The sequence below is a fragment of the Dunckerocampus dactyliophorus genome, chromosome 2 (assembly GCF_027744805.1).
Source record: "Dunckerocampus dactyliophorus isolate RoL2022-P2 chromosome 2, RoL_Ddac_1.1, whole genome shotgun sequence".
In the NCBI taxonomy this organism is placed as follows: domain Eukaryota; kingdom Metazoa; phylum Chordata; class Actinopteri; order Syngnathiformes; family Syngnathidae; genus Dunckerocampus; species Dunckerocampus dactyliophorus.
The window spans coordinates 7,654,661-7,667,993 of NC_072820.1; the positions used below are offsets into that span (position 1 = coordinate 7,654,661).

Consider the following 13,333-nt stretch of genomic DNA (forward strand, 5'->3'; position numbering starts at 1 on the left):
ATTATAATTATTAACTGGAAGCAGGCAAATTAATTATTGATGATTCATGCAAGGTGAAGGGTTGGACTAGATCATTACTACATTCCTCCCACTCCTTTTTGAACATGCAAATCAAGTGATTTAACTCTCTGGTTTGGTTTGGTTTCTTTGTTCTGTTTTCTTTCTGTTGTTTTCTGTGAAATTGTTGTTCATGTTCAAAATAAAATAAAAAAATCATAGCCACCAATGTTAAATCACAAATGTTAGCCCAGACTTTACATTGAAATAAATAAATAGATAAAGTCATATTGATAAAACTCTCCGCTACAGCTACACTGATATACAATATATCACAATGGGTGCTAGTGATGTGCGATACCAATAATTTCCTTTCTGATCCCATACTGAGTAAAATTCAGGTTGGTATCGGTGATACTGATCCGATACCGATGCTTTGCGCAAATACAAGTAATATGTCTAACAACTTTTAAATAGTAGTGTATTTAATACAAGGAATAAGAGTAATCTATTCATTATAAAATGTTATATATGAATTCTATATGTATTTGTGAAAAGTGTTTTCAACAAAGTAAGTAAAATACGGTAATAAAACCATTCAAATAAATGATTAATTACTAAGACCTATTTTAAGAATGAAAACTACACCACCACTCACACATGGCTCCGTTTGTTACGGTTGACCATCGTGTCAACAGACAGCGTGACTGAGCAGTGTGCCGCTATGCTGATGCACTTACCCCGGCGGAAGAAAATGTAGTATCAGAAAAAGCGTGTGTCATTTAGGCAAGAGTTTAATAATTTTGGAACTTTCCACTGTGTCCCTGTTCCTGATATACAATACCTGTAATTACTAAAGCATCAAAGTATCGATATTTTGATTTGAGAATTGAATTTACTGCAAAAAGATCTTTCAGTATCGATCCGCACATCACTAGCAGGTGTAATATGGCTTACCTTTCTAATGGTGTATACAGAGGTGACTACTAAAACAACAGACAGCACAATCATGAAAGTCGCAAAATGGTAGTAGTTTTCATAACTCCACAGAATAACAGCGGCAATCTGGAAGACGTAAAACGGATTCAAGACCTTCGGGGAGGAAAAAAGAGGCATACAATTTGAATACAGATAAATTACACATGAAGACAAAGAATCAAAACGACTAAACTAACTCCATCTGAATGTTTGTTAGTTTTGGGGGGGGGGTTTTACCTCTTTTACAAAGAGCTTGAATAAAGGCGGCACTTTTACGTCAATCTCATTCTTGCCAAAAAACAAAGCCCTGTTGACAACACACATTATTTCCAATAAATGTTACATGTGAGACCTGTGAGCTGCATTTCATGTGAGTAAAAAAGTGTCCAAAATAAAGTTGCAGTACCTGTAGTCCTGCAGTGTTTTGGTGAGTCCAGAGCTGTGGTCGGTGTGAATGTGTGCACAGCTCACGTTCGTATCCTCCAAGCCCCTAAACAAAACCTACAAATTGATTTCTGCTGACTTTAAACATTGAGTGAACACCTGATTTTGATCAAACAAGAACGATCATAGCACGGTGTTTTTTGATGGAGACGTACGTGAATGTTTCAAAGTTCTGCGTCCCTTCATTCCAGTAGTATTTAACGCTGTGGTGGGTGAAGAAGTGGACCTGTGAAGAGCAGAGAGAGGTAGGTGATCAGTAGTTTGCTTTAGATATTAACAAATGACATCAGAATGAAACCAGATCATCCAGAGGGAAATCTCTATCAGGGCTTTTGAGAACTGTGAAATGAATGAAGGAACGTTTTGGGATGTAAATGTAAGAAATGAAGCAAATATAAGTTTCATCATTTTGGGAATATTATTCTAGATAAGCACAACAAAAGGGATAGGACAGATATACAGTACACATCTTATAACATGTTAAATGGGATTTTAGACTGGCTTCAGTCTAAATGAAACCTGGATTGGCGTTAGATCTCAGTCAGGGGTGTCCAAAGTGAAGGCTGGGGGCATTTTGCCGAGTGACTAGTTTATTATTGGCACACGGCACTTTGTAGAAATAAAAAAATTTAAAAACTGCTAAAATAGCAAAATTAGAGCAAAAATTCAATGTAAAAAAAGAGCTGAAATGTTGATACAGGTACTAATAATGAAAAACCCAAAGCTTTTGCTTGTAACCATGTAGTAACAGGCACATTCATGATAACACGCAATACTTACAGTATTTTGGTCATTTTAAGCATTACCGGAACTTCCTTCCTGTGCACATTGATTATACATAGCAACACAGAAACAAACGCCTACGCCTAGCGATAACTTTTCCAAACTCAAGAACAAAAACACAGCAGCATTGGCGGCAGCTACAATATGTAGCGTTACCTTCCCGTAGTGGCCTGAGCGAGTGTGTGGTGAAGCTAGTCGCTAGCCGGCTAGTAGCTAGCCGGTGCGGTGTGGCGAGGTGTCACAACGCAATTAATGTAGTTCTTTGGTGTAACAATATTGATAATAATCATAACAATTCGTTAATATGCACGTCACATTTTATGGAAAAGGAGCATTGTTGGTGTTTTTTGGATTTTTTTTCGGAAAAGGTGATTCCCATTACATGCATTCTTAGCTGTTTTTACATCTTTAGAACGCAAAAAAAAGAGAAAGACGTGTTCATGTTTTACATAAGGAAGTGAAGTTTTCGTTTAAGGGGCTATCCACACGAAAACAGAAAAGTATTTTATCGTTCCAGCCTTTCATCCACACGGAAACAGCGTTCTGGGTGCTCTGAAACTGTATTTTTACAAAGTGGCTTCCAGAGTGGGAAAATCTGATAACGCCAGCTTGTCATTTTGGTGTACACAAGAAAACCGCTGCTTTATGAAAACGATGACGTCACCGACCCGTCGCCATCACGTGACCAGAAGTGAGCTTTGATGACAAGCCAACGTAACATCTGAATATTTCGACTGGCATGACTCATCCCAGTCGACATTCTCCTGATATTTTGTTGTCTTATATTCCAAAATGACAAAAGACGAGCATTAGAAAGCGGAAGATGTCGGACCTTATTCACATGCGTTCTTTCTTCTTCTATAGTTTGGTGTGTCACGTGGTTCCGTCTGCGTGTCTGTTTGCAGCGCCACACGTAGGTGTGCCTTGTGTATTACATCGTTTTCACCCAGTGATCTGTTCCCGTCCGGATGCAGCTGTTCATTAATCCGGAACCAGTATGGACGCAATTTTTTTTTCAACTCGCCAAAAAAAGCAACATTTCCACGGATACAGGGCCTAATTTTCATTCTTATAGTAGTTCTTAAGTATTAATAATTTATTGAAATGGTTTTATTATTTTACTTATTTCTTTATTCACATATTTTACATGATTTTGTCCTGTGTTTGTTTTTTCTGTTGTTAAGTATTAGCTTGGCTATATTGCAAATCACTCTGCTACATCAAAATACTTCAGAGTTGTTTTGTGATCTTTATGCTATGATTTGAAATATTGTACTCTACTTTTTCGCCGATACCAGCCAGAATTTTACTCGGTGTAAATCGGTGTTATCGCACACCACTAGATCTACCCAAATTTGGTACAGATAATAGATGCATATTTGTTATTTCACTCCTAATAATGATGTCACACTTACATTAAAGATATCACACAGGCTGTAGAAAGTGTTATTTGTTTGGATATTTATATTATGTAAATCCAGGTCCATTTATTAGAAACTGTAGACAAGAGAGAAAAACAAACATGCTGATGAAAATAAAAAGTCCTTAGTGGAAATAATAAATCCACACAATGTACCTGAACAGATTCTCTCGGAGTGAATTTCCCATCATGCTCCTTCAGGCTTTGGTGTCCCTCCCCACCCTGTAACTGTGTTGTAGACTGCTGACCCACGTTGTCAAAGGGCGTATGCCCTGGTGCCCAAATCACGTGTACTTTGGCACAAAACCACTGCCTGAAATCATCCTGTGACAACAGTGTTTAATAGCATAGCAATAACATCTGCACAGCAAGCCCAAGAGCACAGGTTGATCGTACCGTGGTCCTGAGAAGAAGTCTGCGCGCCTCCTTCAGGGACGTGTGTGTGCAGGTGGCTTTGACCCCCCACTCGGGCAGCCAGTAGAGCAGCAACAACAGCAGACCACCAGAGCAAATGGCACCAAGACCCACCAGGACGATTCTCCACGGACAGGGCCGGTACCCCCACACCTCCTGCACGGACCAAATAACACAATCCATTATCAAATAGCATACGTTTACCACACTTTAAAGACGACTATTTACACTTGTATCCTATGCTGCGATATAATCGTGATACGACAGTTAGCATGCAGAAATGTAGTGGTAAAGCAATATATTCATTTTATTTATTATTTGAAGTATATGTGTGTGCGAGCAAAAACTCTTAATATGTTACGTTAACATAGCACCTATTCACGTTATGTTGACAAAGGCCTATTTAGCCTGTTGTTCTCCATTTATTTTATTGTTATTACTATAATTTGCCTTTCAGGATGAAATGATTTTACATAATCAATTTCCCCCCGAAAATGTGAGCTACATTCCAGTGCGACTTATATATGTTTTTTTTCTTCTTCATTGTGCATTTTTGGCTGGTGCGACTACTACTCCGGAGTGACTTATAGTCTGGAAAATACAGTAATTTATCCATTTAAGAAATAGGAAGCGATAATTACCATCTCACCGTCCTGGCCCTGATTGATGATCTTCGCTTCTCGGGTCTTCATGCTGACAAAAGAAGTACCGTTACAGGGAAAATACAAGAGAGAATAGTAATAATAATATAATAGTCAAATAATAATACTGTTATACTGTATGTTAGGGATGTCCGATAATATCGGCCCTCCGATATTGTCATGCAAATGTAAAATCTGTCAATATCGGTATCATTTTTTTCCCTATAATGAAAGCCGACATGGCCCTTTAAGCGCCAAAGTTGCAACATTGCATTGAAGTTAATACTTTACACCAGGAGACGGAGGACATCTCTGGAACTTCAATCTGAGCAACGGATGGATGGATAGATAGACAGATAAGAAAAATAATAAAATAGTATAAGAATACGTAAAGAAATAACAGATCGGAAGAGATCTCATCACATTTGTAGTGCAATAGTACATAATAAATAATAATAATAATAATAATACATCATAAGATAATGGGTCCAGTCCTGTCCAGTCCTTCCATGAAAGGACATATGTGTTACACATATCGCTATCGGTTGATATTGGAAATTGAGAGTTGGTCAATATCGGCATATTGTTTATCAGCAAAAAAGCCAATAACGGACAGCCCTAGTATGTGTGATCATAATCATGACTATATTTAATACAAAATGTGTCCAAAAAACACATGCTTAGCACGCTTAAACAGCTGGTAGAGCATTTCACAAAAGCTAAAAGAAAAGTAACTGGATTTTCAGATGATTAATTGTTGAGATTGGAATATCTCCTGTATATCTACAGTGGCAGAAAAGCCGAGGCTTCTTTTCAGACAAAGAAAATACTTAATAACGCAAAATCTACAACTGGATTCAGCCACTGATCTCCTACATCTTACCTGTTTTGGGAGTTGGAGCCTATCCCAGCTAATGTCGCGCAAACTCCAGCATCATGGGGAGGCTGATGAACACGACACAAACACGCAGCGTAGCCAATTGTACTACAATCGAGCCTCGACAGTTACATTTGATAACTACCGCCTTTCATAATACAAAGCATCTTCAAAATAATCCACAAAATCCAAATAAAGACATTCAGTCAACACGATCACTTCTCTGTACACAACACGGGGAGCAAATGACAAATTGTAAACGCGTTACCGTGTACAGATTAAAATGACATGCAGTCTCGTAAATAACATAATTAAGATAAGCAGTGACATGCGGGAGGGTTCATAGCTGGTGAGTCACTGACTCCTTTGGAGTGTTTCTATGTTATATACAGATTGGTCATTAAGAGGATAACAAGAAAAAGAAGAGAATAATTAACTTGTTAAAAAAAACTAACTCTGTGTCCCTTTTTTTTTTTTTATTAACTGGAAAAAAATTTGTGGTACATGCACCCTATCCTTCTCCAGGAAAAGCTCTGATACATTGTTGTAAAAGTCTGATCACCTCCGAGTGAGCTTGGGTATATAATCCTCCATTTTGGCAGTCAAATTCATTCATTCATTCATTCATTCAGCAGAGCATAGAAATATCTTAAATACATTTGACTCGATCTACTACTTGAAGTAGTTATTCGCTTGCAAGGTGTGAAAAGGAGGCACCATTATTGGCATTAGCAATAGCTTGTAGTAGCCACAAAAGACCAACGCTGTGCTATAACGACTTTCTATCTACAGTAATGATAGCTATTGCAATATATAGATCACACATGGCAGGGTAAAGTAACACCTTGCCGCAGACATGAATACCTGGGACATAAATGGTTAAGACCTATCCATGGATAGTCTTGCTCCTTAAACCAGTTCAAGTAAAGTAAGAGTTGGCCAAAAGTTAACACTGTCAGCCAACTGTTGCGTTTCTGTATATAGAAGTAGTGCGCTATGAACCAACATCTTTGTCACACATGCCGTCTGCTGTTTTTACAGCAGTCTGGTACAGTTCTCCAATATTGTGGGTTGTCCAATCAGTGTCCCGTGTCCATATTGCTATACTATTAATTTGCATTTGAGAGGAATCTTTATCTACCGTACAGCCTCAAATTGGGAGAATGGAACAACCTGTCAACCCTCCCGTTTTCCCTGGGAAACTATACCGTATTTTGACTGTTTTCCCCGTCAAATAGTTTCCCGTAAATTTTCTGTGTTTTAACTTTCATCCAGATAAAAAAAAAAAAATCCTCTACAGAACTGCAGGGGACTTATTTTATTTAGTTTTCAAATGCAAATGTTGACAGGTATGGAATGTAGGAGATCAATAACTCACCTTTGTCCCGCTCTTTTCCTTGACATGTGTCAGGTGGTGTGCTGCTGCTTTAAGTGGTATGGGCGTGTAGGGAAGCAACTAGCTTGACTTGTAATTTAGTGACTGGAGGTTTGGCTCTTTCCTGAGCGCAAGCTCTTTTGGCTCGGCTCACAAAGAAGAGTTGACTCTTTCGTCTCCCAAACTTATTTTTATTATAATATTCATGATAGAATACGAATTGTTCGTGTGTTGATCAGCCCATTGATCAAAGATGGCGCCCTCCGTGGAAATTTGGCATGTCCACCACAATCCTGAGTTGCTTCTACAGATGCACTATCGAAAGTGTCCTTACCGCCTCCATCACTGTTTGGTACGGTAACTGTACAACACGTGATAGGAAGGCACTCCAGCGGGTGATCAAGACCTCACAGAACATTGTTGGGGCAGCCCTCCCCACACTGCAAGACATTTATAAATCTAGAGTCCTACGAAGAACACACAACCTCATCAAGGACAGCACACATCCACAACACTCACTATTCACACTCCTACCGTCAGGCAGACGCTACAGGAGTTTGAAGTCCAGGACCACAAGGCTGGCAAACAGTTTTTACCCACAGGCCATCAGGCTCCTCAACGAAGCACTCGCACACGCCGCACGCAACACACGCACACACTCATAGCACTTTATTTATTTATTTATTTGTATTATTTACTTGTATTAATGTCTCGTCTGTTGTTGTTGCTTAATTTATTGGTATATATGTTTATGTTTCTTATGTTCTTATTCTTTCATTTGTTTTCTTTCTTTTCTTGGGAGAATGAACAGAATAAGATTTTCATTGCATGGTATAACTGCTGTTTTACCATGCACATGACAATAAAACTCTCTTGAATCTTGAATCTTGAATCTTGATTTGCATTCAGCATTTTTACAAGAGGAATAGTAATTGGCGTATGGTCTGAGCACTGACAGGTTGAACCCCCCACTCCTATGGAATCACAGGAGTGCCAAAATTAAATGGGAATACGTGTGGAAATACAAAGAGAATCAATAATAAAAAAAATATACAAATGTAGTCATATTCTTTTTCCATTTTGTCGTTGTTTTTTCTGTATTGTCTTTGTTTTTTCCAATTTGCCGTTGTTGTTCCTGTTTTGTATTTGTCTTTTCCACTTGCGTTTTGTCATTGCATTTAGTAATGACAAAGACAAAAGAATGATTTCTGCATTGTCTTTGTTTTTTCCATTTTAGCGTCGCTTTTCCTGTTTTGTCTTTGTCTTTTCCATTAGCGTTTTGTCATTTAGTAAAGGCAAATGCAATACCATGCAAATGTAATGATGATGACTACTCCATACGTGATTACACGATTTCTGCTAGCAATGGCTATGTTGTTATGGAAAAAATGTCACGGACAGAAAGTAGACGCAAATACACGTTTATCAAAAGTAAACGTGGGAAATTTAGAAGAAAAAAAAAATTCCATTTATTTCTTTATGTCTGATCTCTCCTAAATAGCTCCGATCTAGCCTGATGTTATGGGAAGTGTGTCATGAGTACCTGACAATAATTGTTATTTGTTAAAGGAGTGTCACTTTGCATTGGTAATGGTTTGTGGTAGAGTTGTTTGTTCATTCTGATCCAGAAGATTATTAAGTTGGCAAGAAATACTGCCGCGCTATTGGGAGATATCTGCATACTGCTTTCTCTTGGTCGGAAAAATACTCAGACCACAAAAAAATAATAACATGCAAATTCATCTTCTTTTGTAAGTGCAGTACTGCAATTTTCTTTTATTGATGGGGAATACCCAAAAACATTTTCTTCTATCATTTATTTTCATCACAACTATTAGCGGGATAGAGCATTGGTATTTGAGAATCGTAAACGTAATGTATTCTGGGTAGAATCCCTAAGCTGGGGTGAAAAATGTTACAAAAAATAGGTCAAAATAAAAACTAGGATAAATAAAACCAATTAAAACTAAAAAAAGAAAAGAATGAAAGACACAGAAGACCACGCAACTCACGGCAAGTTAAAAGCCAGAAAATAAACAAGACTGAAAGAACAGCTTTTACCCACAGGCCATCAGGCTCCTCAACGAAGCACTCGCACACGCCGCACGCAACACACGCACACACTCATAGCACTTTATTTATTTATTTATTTATTTGCATTATTTACTTGTATTAATGTCTCTTCTGTTGTTGTTGCGTAATTTATTGGTATATATGTTTATGTGTTTATGTTTCTTATGTTCTTATTCTTTCTTGTGTTTTCTTTCTTTTCTTGGGAGAATGAACAGGATAAGATTTTCATTGCATTCTATAACTGCTGTTTTACTATGCACATGACAATAAAACTCTCTTGAATCTCTTGAATTCAACTGTGGGGGGCGTTTTTACATGAGGGGCGAGCATGCGCCACAGCTTGGGTCAAGTCACAGAAAAGACCCGGTCTCCCCTGGTCTTAAGTGTACATATAGATATACAGTGTTCCCTTGTTTATTGCGGGGGATAGGTTCCCAAAATAGCCTGCAATAAGTAAAATCTGTAAAGAAGCCAACTTTATTTTCTTACAATTATTGTGTATGTTTTAAGGCTGTAAAACCCTTCACCACACACTTCATACACATTTCTCAGACAGGCAAATAACCCTTTTCTTACATTTCTCTCTTGGTTAAACACTCAAAAAAGTTCAAACTTTCGTTTGAATTTTAATAATCAACCTATAAGGCGGACATAAGAAATTATTAAATCACGTGTATTTCACTCATGTGACCATGCCTTTTTTTCCTGGCGCCATTCCGCTGTACTGTACTGTTTTTCTATCCGTGTTAAAACATATTGCTGCAGTACTGTTGCAGTCACCCTCCTTCGAACCAAAGATTCATTTACAAGCTAGCAAGCAAGCGAGCTAGCGATGACACAGGAGACATGGCAGGGCGGCGTGAAGGAGATTGATTTACAACGGTCTACATTCAATCAGGACGCAGAAAGCAATGGCCGGTGCAGACAGAAGAGAAGGAAGAGAGACACTCAACGGCCCACAATGCAATTATTTTTAAAGGGCCAGGCTCGGCAAAACACACCCAGGACTGGACTTATTACTATTATTTATTATGTATGTATTATTCCACTCAATTCAGTTCAATAGATTAATTTGAATTTGTATTTGAATTGACTCCACCCTACAAGATTCCATTCCATTTTCCTCCACTTATCCGGGTTCGGGTCGCGGGGGCAGCAGTCTTAGTAGGGAAGCCCAGACTTCCCGGTCCCCGACCACCTCCTCCAGCTCCACTGAGAGGACACCAAGGCGTTCCCAGGCCAGCTGTGAGACATAATCCCTCCAGCGTGTCCTAGGTCTTCCCCGGGGCCTTCTCCCGGTTAGGCATGCCCGAAACACCTCACCATGGAGGCGTCCGGGAGGCATCCGGGACTAGATGCCCGAGCCACCTCAGCTGGCTCCTCTCGATGTGAAGGAGCAGCGGCTCTACTCTGAGCTCCTCCCGGATGACCGAGCTCCTCATCCTATCTCTTAGGGTGAGTCCAGCCACCCTACGAAGAAAACTCAATTCAGCCGCTTGTATCCGCGATCTCGTTCTTTCGGTCACGACCCAAAGCTCATGACCATAGGTGAGGGTGGGAACATAGATCGAACGGTAAATTGAGAGCCTTGCCTTCCAGCTCAGCTCTCTCTTCACCACGACGGTCCGACTATTACAGCGACCGCATTACTGCAGACGCTGCGCTGATCCACCTATCGACCTCACGCTCCAACCTTCCCTCACTCGTGAGCAAGACCCCGAGATACTTGAACTCCTCCACCTGGGGCAGGACCTCATTCTCAAACCGGAGGCAGCAATCCACCCTTTTCCGACTGAGAACCTTGTCCTCAGATTTGGAGGTGCTGAGTCTCATCCCAGAAGCTTCACACTGATGCAAACCGTCCCAGTAAACGCTGAAGGTCACAGCTCGATGAGGCCATCAGGACCACATCGTTTGCAAATAGCAGAGATGAGATCCTAAGGCCCCCGAACTGGACTCCCTCGACACCTTGGCTGCGCCTAGAAATTCTGTCCATGAAAATTATGCACAGAATCGGTGACAAAGGGCAGCCATGGCGGAGGCCAACGTTCACCGGAAACAGGCTTGACTTACTACTGGCAATGCGAACCAGGCTCCTGCACCGGTTGTACAAGGAATGAATGGCGCGTAGTAGCCCGCCACCAATCCCATACTCCCGGAGCACCCCCCACAGGACACCACGAGGAACGCGGTCGAATGCCTTTTCCAGGTCCACAAAGCACATGTAGACCGGTTGGTGCCCTCCAGTAACTGTAATGCACATCAGTGTAAAAAAAAAACTATAATCACACTGCTGAAATCACCGTCGCTGTAATAAAACCAACAACATAATAACACAGCCAGACAGCCAACCCCTGAGACCAGCGAGAGATCACACCCCACAAAGGCAGACGAGTACCGGGGGCCACACACCGGCAGGCCCAGAGACGCCCCCACAACCGGAAAGAAGCCCGCCCACGGCGGAAGCACCAATCCCCCCCCCGACCCCCCACCGCCACCCCCACCCCCCAGGGAGCGGAGCCCGGCCTGCCCCGGGCCAGCCCCCGCCCGACCCCCGACACAGGACCGCCCCGCCCAGGGATGCAGGAGGCACACCCCCCACCCACCCGGCGGAGGCACGGGCAGCAGAGATGTATCACCCAGCACCCGACCCCACGGAGAAAACCACTGTATGCCCCCCCAAAAATAAATAACTAAAATATATAAAAAAATAAAAGCATACACACACACTCACGCACATACACACTCCTACGCACCCACGCGCACACACACACGGACACACACATGCGCACACACGCCCACACACAGTGGTCGACTGCGCGACACCCGAAAGCCTCGCTCTCTCCCCCGTTGGTAACCCAAGGAGCAGCGGAGCCGGGGACCCCGGGGTCCCAGACATACAATCCAGAACCCATGCGCAACATTGCCCTTCCTCTGAACCCCTGTAGGCTCATGAGAACAACAAAGCATGTAACATATAACTGCTGACCTAGCACGTCTGCTCTGGCCAAAGGTTGAACCCAAGTCAGGATGTGTGTGCGTGAATATCTTAACTATGGTGCCCAACTAACTACTAAGTGATGTGAATATATTAATATAAACTATAATACATACCAATGTAAATCAACTAAGTAATCTAGATATATGTTAATTATGATGCATAATAATGTAAGTCAACTAAATAATGTAAATGTATGTGAATTAGGCATAATAAAAATAATCTACTTCTTCACTTTGCTATTAAGGTTGTACAGTCTCTGCTACGTTTGGACAGTCAGCTAAACTCATCAAGACTCTGAAGACAACTTTTGGTCGACAGGTTTAATGATGTAGAAAAAGCTGAAACTAACACAGTACAGGTCCAATCACTTTAACTTCTAACAAGTTCAGATAGTACAATAAAAACAACAATATAAAAATACAAATAAACCTCAACATTTTATGTTATACGAATTACTTTACAGTCATAACTCCAATAAATGACTTTAACATTGCTAGCAACTGCTACTGTATTGAGTCAGCATTAGTTAGCTAACACAAGGAACGATTGCTAGCATAAATCATGTATTCGTTTTAAGCATTCAACATGGCCAAATTAACATATTGTCAAATAAAAAGCATCCAGAATATGCACAGATAATAAGACAAGGTTTTACATGCCCACAATGCTACCAAAGGCATAGGATGGATATGGATTATGCTGGATTGAACTGACTTGTTAGAGATGGTTAGAATTAAACAACAGAAGCACAAAGAGCCTGGTCGTTTCAGACTACTATCAAAACAGCCTCAATCCCTCCCAGTGTGTATTTTTAAGAAGTGTGATGGCTCCCCCAATTTGAAAAAGCTCAAAGGGTCCTTCAAATGCGGCCAACAAATGTGTCCTGTCATTAACCTGAAGCGTGCGGGTTGACAATGCTTCACTAGCCTTCCACATTCTAAAATCCTCTGAGCACCCAGCTCCGAAAAATATTTCATCATGGCGGCCCTATGCGGAGAGAAAAGAGGGACTTTAAATTGTACAAATAACTTTTTTACTCATTACATCTCCAGACATATGCAAAGCTTCGTGTGACATTTGAAACTTAAATTTGTGTTAAAATAATTTGGGTTTAAGCAGACGGCAAGGCGTATTCCACATGCAAGCTTTCTTTATTCAAAACTCACTCCAACAACTTTTTGGTCTTTTTGAATTCTCATTTATGAAAAGAAAATTCAATGACTAAAAGTTACATGGAAAACCTTATTAATTCCGTGACTGTGGAAACGATTTCTGTGTTCCAGTCCAAATGGACCAAGATTAAGTCTTTTATTTTTTGGTAATGTGAACA

The 13,333-nt window shown here is 40.6% G+C and overlaps 2 protein-coding genes across 3 annotated transcripts in view; both read right to left on the bottom strand.

Moving 5' to 3' along the window:
- The window catches only part of LOC129177625 (polyamine-transporting ATPase 13A3-like), a 35,647-nt gene extending 28,566 nt beyond the window's left edge, over positions 1-7,081 (bottom strand). The window contains exons 1-8 of one of the 2 annotated variants that reach the window (XM_054768951.1): positions 6,933-7,081; positions 4,678-4,729; positions 4,019-4,192; positions 3,779-3,946; positions 1,575-1,645; positions 1,382-1,465; positions 1,213-1,282; positions 955-1,089 (exon numbers count right to left, since the gene is read on the bottom strand). In XM_054768951.1, coding sequence (XP_054624926.1) covers positions 955-1,089; positions 1,213-1,282; positions 1,382-1,465; positions 1,575-1,645; positions 3,779-3,946; positions 4,019-4,192; positions 4,678-4,729; positions 6,933-6,958 — 780 coding nt within the window. In that variant the 5' untranslated portion in view covers positions 6,959-7,081. Of the gene's footprint in view, positions 1-954; positions 1,090-1,212; positions 1,283-1,381; positions 1,466-1,574; positions 1,646-3,617; positions 3,700-3,778; positions 3,947-4,018; positions 4,193-4,677; positions 4,730-6,932 lie in introns of those variants that run through there. The other variant, XM_054768952.1, reaches the window with a different exon arrangement.
- Positions 7,082-12,471: 5,390 nt separating this feature from the next.
- The window catches only part of LOC129176608 (polyamine-transporting ATPase 13A3-like), a 30,429-nt gene continuing 29,567 nt past the window's right edge, over positions 12,472-13,333 (bottom strand). Inside the window, exon 32 of the mRNA XM_054766828.1 lies at positions 12,472-12,990. The gene's annotated coding sequence lies outside the window, so the exon portion shown is untranslated. The remainder of the gene's footprint in view (positions 12,991-13,333) is intronic.